The 9,444-nt window shown below is 35.9% G+C and overlaps 1 protein-coding gene across 1 annotated transcript in view; it reads left to right on the plus strand.

Moving 5' to 3' along the window:
- The window catches only part of LOC134853082 (uncharacterized), a 96,052-nt gene extending 86,881 nt beyond the window's left edge, over positions 1–9,171 (plus strand). Inside the window, exon 3 of the mRNA XM_063869016.1 lies at positions 7,802–9,171. Coding sequence (XP_063725086.1) covers positions 7,802–8,522 — 721 coding nt within the window. The 3' untranslated portion in view covers positions 8,523–9,171. The remainder of the gene's footprint in view (positions 1–7,801) is intronic.
- Positions 9,172–9,444: the final 273 nt, after the last annotated feature.

Genomic DNA, 9,444 nt, shown 5'->3' on the forward strand with positions numbered 1-9,444 from the left:
TGAAATGAATCCGTTTGCAAAGGAAGCGATTCACAACGGGGGAACAGTGCAAAATGCAAAGAACTGAAATACCGACCAGAGCCGATTGTTGCTTCAGACCATGAAACAATAGCCACGGAAATGAACACGTGGAGAAACAGTGAGCTACGAAACAACAAATGAACAGTTAGTTAGGAGAGCGAATGAAAGAAAGGCTTCTGAAAACTTTCTATGACGCAGCAAACGGAAAGCTCCGGTTGACCAGAACTTCTTATCATACACTTTCCATATGCGAAAAATTTCTTCGCATACAATTCCATAAGTACAGAAAATTGTACGAAATCTCTGTGATTAGGTTTTTTCCCTATATGAAAACTGTATCAGAAGTATTTTTCCATGAACCGAAATGATGAATTTTTCCTTAATTTAATTTCTGAAAAGCTTTGAGTTGTGTTCGTAACCGAACGCAAGTTATAAAGACCTTCGTTTACTTAAAGCACCAAAAGCTGCGCGGTCGTACATTTAGAATGCATATGAAACTACCTGAATTGTCTTAGAGATGTCTTTCACAAATCATATAAAGAAAGTAACAAACTTTTAATATTTGGCAATACGATTTGCACTGACTTTACATACTGACTGAGCTTAAAATAGTCCCTAATGACGACTAGTCACCTTAATCCCACTTGTTGGCAATCGCCTTCAATTTTATCACCTTGAAAATCACGGCCTTGTTGCCGGTCGTTTTTTTTCAGCCTCTGCGGCCCTTTCTTGGCTCGTTGAACGGGTTGTTTCTTAGTGATCGGGTAGTCATCGGCGCTCTCTTCCGTGACTTACTCGGTCAGACCGTCAGATTCATCAATTTCTCTAGACGTTCACGCATGTTGGGTTGATTCAATTCCACTTTCATCACGAATTGCACGCCGTACCTGCGTATCAGAAACCAAGTCCTCTCCATAGGGGCTACTCGGGTCAATGTCGTTTGGTTTGTCGCTCATGTTAATTCTGATCTTTTTCTCATTCCTCCTCCGGCAACGTGCCCAGAAAAGATTTTTCATGGCTCATCAAAACGAAGGGTCCATTGACTTCTCCACTGTCATTGTCCTCACTGAACGCGTACTCCAGTAAACATCTCTCCAATGCTCCCAAATGGGATCCGCTCGTTTCCCCCTTTTTCTTTTCACGCAGTCGTCCTCTTGATATTTAGCGTCGTCTTTGTTGGTGTTGTCTGGTTTCGGTCCGGATCCAGAGGGACTCTTGCGCATATCCATGTTTGAGTCCGATCGAGCCGGTACAGTCAGGTATACCCGCATGGTAGAAAACTTCGTCATTCACATGTGTTGCCGATAACCGATCTCTGAGCTGTTTGAAGTTTCCAGGCAACGAAACAAATGTGTTTTACTGATTTTGAAGTTTCTTTGATGTTTTAACTTTCTTTTTTTTTTAAAGTCTTTTTCTTTTTTGTGTTTTTTTTTTCATTTTTCTATCTTTTACGAAATGAAACTTTCTATCTTATACTATCTGTTGCATTTTTGGGTTCTATTCTGGGTAATCATCTGATTTGGGGTCTCTGTAAAATAGCCTTTAGTTTTTTGCCAGTATACACAATTTCACGTGTTCTTTGACTGAATTCCTTTTCTTTTTCTAACTGAGAAATTAAATTAGCTATCCTTTGTCTGCAGTTAAAAACTTCCTACTGCTCACGAAATCAAACACTGGTGAATCGGTTATAAGTACAAAAAAAACTATCAAAAAAATTGGTGTTTTTTCTTAATACGAGAATTACATAAAGTTATTAGTGCATGAAAATCAGAACGATTTGGAAAAAACGTTGAAGAACATGTGGTAGTTTGAAGCTTGTCTGTTTTCATATGAATAAAGTTGGTAAGTTCTTTCGTTGTCGTAGTAGTAAAATCAGTTTCCGTGAAAGTTTCTTTCATCGTTTCAATCGGTGGATGAAAGGACAACCAAGCTCAAAGTCAAGCAAGTCGCCGTCATTGGTAGTAATTGGTATGTTTGCTATCCTCACCGTTTAGTTTTAGATTAGACAGGATTTGCTGGGCGATTTTATTATTAATTTTAGTTCAAAGAACAAAGTTGAGCAATTATACTATCTTTTATTTCAAGTTGCTTCTAAAGAGGAGCTTGATAGATGTGTTCGCAATGCTTTTAGAATAATAGTAGAAGTCACTTTTGAAGTAAAAGGTAAACTTAAGATGAATCCAGGGCTTTTTTTTAAACGAAGTAATGAACACAAAGACATTTATCACAAATTTTTTGAATAGAAAGGATGCAAAATTTACCCCGCGTTTTTCTATATAGAAATGATTTTTTTTTCGAAAGATAGACTAATTTTCATTTCTCCAGAGCTCGAGCCTAACGAAATGATTTAAAAAATCATTTTACTGGAGCCGAAGCAACTTTGCTGTCCGGAAACAAATTAAAACTTTTTGCATCAAGATTTGATTTCGATCAGAAACAGACCAAACCCTTGTACTCTAGTTGTCCCAATTGTCATCAAAGCAATCAAACTTTGTCACCAACTCAGTAGGATTCGATGAATCTCAGTATTTAAATTTGTTTCAATAAATGCTTCTTTGTAAAGAATCGAAAACCAACACTGCCGTAGATCAAATGAACCCGAGCAGAGACGCGTAGGAAGCATTTAAAAAACTAGTCTAACAGCAAATTGACTTTCAAACAGAACTCAGACGGCCCAAACCTTTTCAAGTTTCCCGGTAAGAATTTTATTATGTTTCCCTTTTTCAATCTGTGTCAATCAAGAATTTTTACGGACACTCAATTTTTAACGAGTTTTTTGTAGCCTCCCCTTCCAACTCCACATGGCTAATCAGTTTTGCTGACACATCGAGTGGTCTCAGTGGTTTTGCCCATTACTTCTACCGTCGATATTTTTTCAATAATTTTTTATTGGTTCCAATATGGCATTCAAAAAGCGCAGATGAAAAAATTCGATCAAAAAACCACAAATCCCCTGTTCGAGTCCCTGACTCCGCATTACAAACGTATTGCAGATAACCGAGCTGCTATCGCTCTAGGCTCTATGAAGCTTACAGGAAACAAAACTAATGGGCTTTGCTGGTTTTTTTTCGCATGTTTTTCAGTTTCAGGCTCTAATTTCGGGTTACGCTATGAAAATTGAGTACATTAGCGCTTCCACTGCCAACAAAATTTGATGTTTTAACAAGTGTTTTTCTTTTGTGTTTACTTTGCTTCTTCTATCCTTTACGAAACCAAAAGTTGTTGCATTTTTCGCGATTGAATCTGTGTAATCATCTGATTTGAGGGTCTCTGTAAAATAGCCTTAGGAGTTTTGCCAGTATACACAATTTATCGTGTTCAAGGACTGAATTCTTTTTTTTTCCAACTGGATATTTAATTTAGCTATCAATTCGTCTGCAGTTGAAAACTTTTTCTTGCTGACAAGTTTTTGAAGGGAATCAAAAATTGGTGAGCCGGTTATAAGAACATTACACTCTCGAAAAAATTGGCGTTTTTCTCAATACAAAAGCAATATAAAACTTTTAGTCTACGAAAATCAGATTGACTCGAAAAAACGTTGAAGAAGCTGTGGTGGTCTGAAGTTTGTCTGTTTTCATGTGAATAAAATCGGTAAGTATTTTCGTTGCCGTAATAGTAAAGTTAGTTTCAGTGAAAGTTTCTTTCATCGTTTAATGCGGAGGATGAACGGACAGCAAAGCCTCAAAGCCAAGCAAGTCGTTTCAATAGAAAGGCTGCAAAAATTACTTTATAAAACCTTCTTTTTTCCCAAGATAAGCTAATTTTCGTTTCTCCAGAGCTCGAGCTTATTAAAAAATTCAAAAAAAATCTTTTAGTGTAGCCGAAGCAATTTTTGCAGCCCGGAAACAAAGTTAATTTTTGCATCAAGAAACAGTTTCTGAGAGTTTTTGTATTGAAACATTCATTTCTGTTTAATAAGAAATCATGCTCCAGAGATGCTGCGTTCGAGGAAAAGTACAGATAGAGGTATCTTGGCCGAATGCAAAAAATTTGAATTTGGCGAAATGATTCTTCCTGTTTTAAAAAAATTTGGACAAGTTACCCTTTTAATAGCGGGTGTTAATCATCATAATCAACATCGAATTGAAAAAACCTTAAAAAAATGATGTTGCAGTCCTGTGGATCTGCCGAGTAATTGGATCGACAATTGAAACTGATTTTTATACATAACCGACATTACGAGGCCAAACTGTGCATTTTGTGCATTATAAGCTGATTCCGCAACAAGGACGCTCCCTTTGCTCTTCTTGTGTTCTTTCCTTCTCTTTGATCGTTCCGACAAAACTTTAACATGTTTAAAGACTTGTCTCTGGAATCCAGGAACATACAGACACAAAATTGGGCTCCTATCCAGTGCACAGTTTGGCCTCGTAATGGATATCCAAATAAAATATTTTTTCTTTATATTTACAGGAGAACCAAAAATTGGTTATAGGTAGAGCCAGTTGCGATTGCCATTGGCATCTAGAAAAAATGAACCTGTTATTAGTCAAACTATAGCGGGCTAATTGATGGTTTTCAAGTGAGGGCTTAAAAGATATGGAAATGAGTGTTTTTGCTCTCATTGTTCAATGATTCTCTAAAACGCCATTTTGACAGCCCAGAGTAATAGAAGATGTTGAAAAAAAGGTAATCTATTTTCGTTCCCAGGTAGATTCGTAGTCAATTTAACTCTCTGAAAATCAAGGTGGAATTTAGAAAAATACATGACAGTGCTTTTTAGCTGTCTAAATTTATAATTTGAAGCCGTAGTTGGTGATGGAGTTAAATATAGGCCAGTATAATTAGGAGTCGAATGGTGTCAAAATACTAGATTTGGGTAAACTCTTGAAGAATTTGTTGTTCCTTTAGATTTTGTACCATAAAAGCTCGAGGATGTTGAAAGGAGAAGTTTTGACAATATACTAACTGTTATAAATACTCTGACGTTTTTTAGCACTGAAGAAATCTAATTTTTGGTTCTTCCCAAGTAAATGCAAAAGAACCCATTTGGGCAGTTTCACGTCCTTTAATTGAGACTGAACAAGACAAGAGAAAACATGATAGAACTTTCTTTGAGATTGACTGTTATAATGATATTTTGAACAAAATTATCAAAATGTCCAAGTTTATCCTAGAACGGCCATCACTCTCTTTGTGAAGTTTGCTGTCAACTTTGCTTGCATGGGCTTTAGTAAAGACTTTTTCATCAAATCAGAAAGGACTATTCCTAAGCTGGAATAAATCAAGTTTTGTGGAAGCATTTGGCTGAGAAATAACAATATTTTAAAAGTATCAGCAATTAAGTGGAATTCAGTCAGATAAAGGTATGGCGAGCGTCGATGCTGATTGAAATGAAGCTTCTCCAATTCCGACGCATTGGATTGTTTTCAATACCACTTTTAATTATCTTTGTCTTACGCGATAGGGTTTTTGATATACATGGTCTTTTCAAAACGCCTTTTTCAATAATTCTTCTATGGTTTCAGAATAATTGGTTGTTTGGCAGCCTTCATTTGCCGAAATATGTCGATATAACTTAATGGATTTTTAACACTTTTTCTTTTTGTACTGAACGAACTTCTATACCACTGAATGAAAATAAAACGTAAAAAGTCTGTAGATTTCAAATGTCCTTTCAAATGATCGGGACGAAAATTGCTTGGAACTTACCTTTGTTTGGCCGAAAGCTGATGAGGACAAAAACTGCAATGAGTTTTTATCTTTTTTTGTGTTGCATCTTTTTTTGCTACATTTTAAACAAATTTACACCCTCAAAAAGATGGGGATAAACATGGACAATTTTCGTAATAATGTTGAATTGATTTTGTTTACCTACTAAACTTTGGACCAAATAAAATGAACCATTTTACGGGACTATTTTTGGCAAAAAATTGCACCAAAACAAAGATGGTTAGACTCTAAATAATGTTTGTCCTGATCAATTTTGGCCTGGCAGATACAACGGAAAAGAGAAAAACCAGTTTCAAAGTTCTGTTTCAGTTTATTTACCCGGTTGCTTTAGTTCATTACTATTATAGCTTTTTCAGCACATCTTCTTCATTTTTTGCAACAAGTATCTGTATAGCATATGCTGCCGTAAAACATTTGGTTTTGTTAGTTAAAACCAAATGTTTTACGGCATTAGAAATACACTGAAAATTACAAAAGTGTTTGTTTCTGCCTTCGAGCTACAAAGAAAGAAATAATTGATTTGGAATTGCTTAGTGAGGATAATCATTATAGCAGCAGTAGGTTATATCAGGACTTTCACAATACTAATATCGTGATGAATCCGTTAGAATTTCTATTATTAAAAGTTTTTTTTGTGTCTAACCCGTTCTGCAGAAAAAAAATTGGGCAAAGGTGTCCATGAAGAACTGTCTCGATCGCATACAAAATGTTTTGTTTTGTGTTTATTTTTTAAAGTAATTATGCAAACAGAGATTTTTATATCTTATCATAGCTGGCCCTTGGTTGAGCATTGGTGGTGATTTGCCCTAGTCAGAAGCAGATTTTATTCTCGATTGAACGCTAAAACTCCAAAGTGCATTTGCAATTTGATTTGAATCAGTTCCCAAAATTTTATCTATGACAAAACAGGATTGGTCGGTAGTGCATCAGCCTTCTGCAAAAATTAACACACCACAACGTAGATGATACTAAAAAATAAAAAAAAACATAGTATGAGCCGCAACTAAGACAATTACAGCCAATTATGTTTTTGACAACTAAGTCAATCATAGAATCAACTATTTGAGAGATATGTTCTTTTTGATTTGTTAACTTTTTACTTTGAAAAAAAAAGATCTCCTTTTGCACAGTTTTGTTTTGACTTTTACAAGGAAGTTTGAAACTTATTTTGAAGCAATTTTTGGAAGAATATGTTTTCTTCACTCGTGGACAAAATTGAGCGCAGAAACAAGTTTTCACTTTCTAAAAAGCTTCTGTTCAAGAATGACTTTGAACAAGATTCACTGAGGATTTGGATAAACATTTTAAAAAGACCAAGAAAAATTGTTGAGAGCTTCTCTCAATGAGACAATCAATTTTGACTTTTAGGGACTGACTAGTTTTATCTATGTGTGAAAGTTACACTTTTGGCCATCTGTACTAAGTTTTGCATCGAAGTGACTTTTTTCTCGAACAAGCTGAGAAAAAAGTTTTGTTCTGCAATGTGGACTTTTTTCAGCGATAAAAATTAATTGTTCAGTGTGAGACAACTTTCTAAACTCATCTGTTTCTTTCAAATTCGCGCCATCTGAAACAGAGCCCAGATGTTGAAATTTTTCCAGAATCATCCACAAAAAGAGGCAGTTTAAAGATTGAAAACCTGAGTAACCCTAATATTGTCCACTAGTGTGTTACACTAGCTATGCCTTATGAACTCCGGACAAAACGCTAGCTATGAATGCAGGGTCTTTCCAACTTTCTCTCATAGGTTTTACACTGAAACTTGCATAAAGATTTCATTACAAATGGGTATGCTTGGCTTAAAAATTTTTGATCTTTCAAAATTTACAAAAAAAAAATTCTCGCCTGCATATATAGAAAACCACGCAAAAATTTCAATTTCAGCAAATCGTACCAACCAAAAGCCATCTTTTCAAACTTCTAATGTTTTCCGTTAAAAAGATTAGAAAAAGTGCTTAATGAATTATTGCAGTCGAATTATTGAAATTTTTTGATGAAATCTGCCAGTATTTGACTGATAGTTTCATGAAAAACCTTTATTAGTACATCAAATAATAATTAATAATGAGACATTGCTTTGTATGCCGCTCATTTTTTTGTGTTTTAGAGCCGTATCAAGGGCCTCCTATAGTGAACTTCCAAAGAGTAACTCAATGACTTATTACTGGTGGTGTTACGAAAAGAGGTCGTATAATGGTGATTCAGGCAAAAAAAGGCTCGTGTTTTTCGGAAGTTTCAAGAATATAGTACAGGTTATGGCTAGCACTGAAAATGATCTTCACGAAAAAATCTTGGTAATAGTTTCTGAGGGGGTTAAAAAGAACGAAATTGGAGAAAAAGAAATTGATGAAATGAAAGAGTTGACAAACTCCAAAGCCATCAAAGTTGTCTCATGCTACATCGCTAAAAACACCTCAGTGGAAAGTTTAACGATCTATACACCGAAAAATGCACGTTACCCGTATTGGGAAGATCAAGCAAAGTTTCTTTTCGATATCAGTAGTGCCGTTTCCAGCGCAAACATCCCTCTGCACATCCTGAACGATTACAATTGGCAAATCGACGACTCTGGGAACATGGAAAACGATAAAATAAAATTGTTTTTTTCATGCAAACAGTCCTACAAACTTAGATGCGGTTTACACGTTTGCGAAAGAACTGATAACGCGAAAAGATTGTCTGCTCCCTTTTCTGAGCCATATATCCCTGATAGGATGCATCAATCTCAATCAGAGAAAAGAGTTCAAGCCAAGAAACCAAGGCAACACAGACGATTGCTTGCTATATGCAGCATCCACGGCTATATACATGACAACAAGGTTAATTGAAGGTCGAAGTGGTGGTTATCCTAATATCAAAGAAGTGCTGCGGGGTCTCAAGGAAAAATGGAAGGTCGACGAACTCTCTAATCAACAATTGGAACTTATCCTCAAAGAATATGTGGAAGAATATAGACTTTGCTACAGTCAAATAGAAACCCGAGAAGCTTTGGATCCCTGGTTCTCAAAGCAAGTTGTAATTGGATCTTTTGAATTGACCAAAAATCAATGGGAACGTTTCGACGAATTCTTCGAACGCACTCCGAAAGGTATCTTAACAAAGGTGGACTTGGGCCAGCCGAGCGGAGAAATAGAAGGTCACGCCGTTGTACTGGCCAGCTATGACTCCAGTAGTTTGCGATTTATGAACTCTTGGGGCAAAAAGATGGACAAAGGTTTTTTTAGAATCCAAAATCCAGAGGTACTGAACATGAAATTCATGCGAGTGTATGTTGATACTGAAGCTCTTTCGGATGACGAAAAACTTTACTACAGAACACACGGACTGAAAAATCTGGCTAAAAAACTTATGAATCTAAAGGGTCTCAGATATACCAGGTACGCTTGTCCGAAATGCCATACTTCTTCTCGTCTATCTGAGTTTCGTTGTAGGATGGGTGAACCGGAGTGCCCACATTGCCAGAAAACCTTTCGTTTTGACGAGGAAGGGAGCACACTCGTGTGGTATCAGTATCTGCAAAGTGGCAGTGGAGAACTCGAATGACAAGATAGCTGCTATGATTTCTATGTAAATAAAAAAATTTGTGACTGGAAAAAAAACAGGCTATAGCCTTCTAAAAATAAAAAAAATTACAAAGCATATAGTTGGTGTTTTAGATTATTAAGAATCAGTATTAACATATTTTGCTCTATTTTATTATACATCTGCTTTCAAAATAATCTAATTTTGCCCTAGTCTTCGAAATTAAAA

Source organism: Symsagittifera roscoffensis, chromosome 8 (genome assembly GCF_963678635.1).
Source record: "Symsagittifera roscoffensis chromosome 8, txSymRosc1.1, whole genome shotgun sequence".
In the NCBI taxonomy this organism is placed as follows: Eukaryota; Metazoa; Xenacoelomorpha; order Acoela; family Convolutidae; genus Symsagittifera; species Symsagittifera roscoffensis.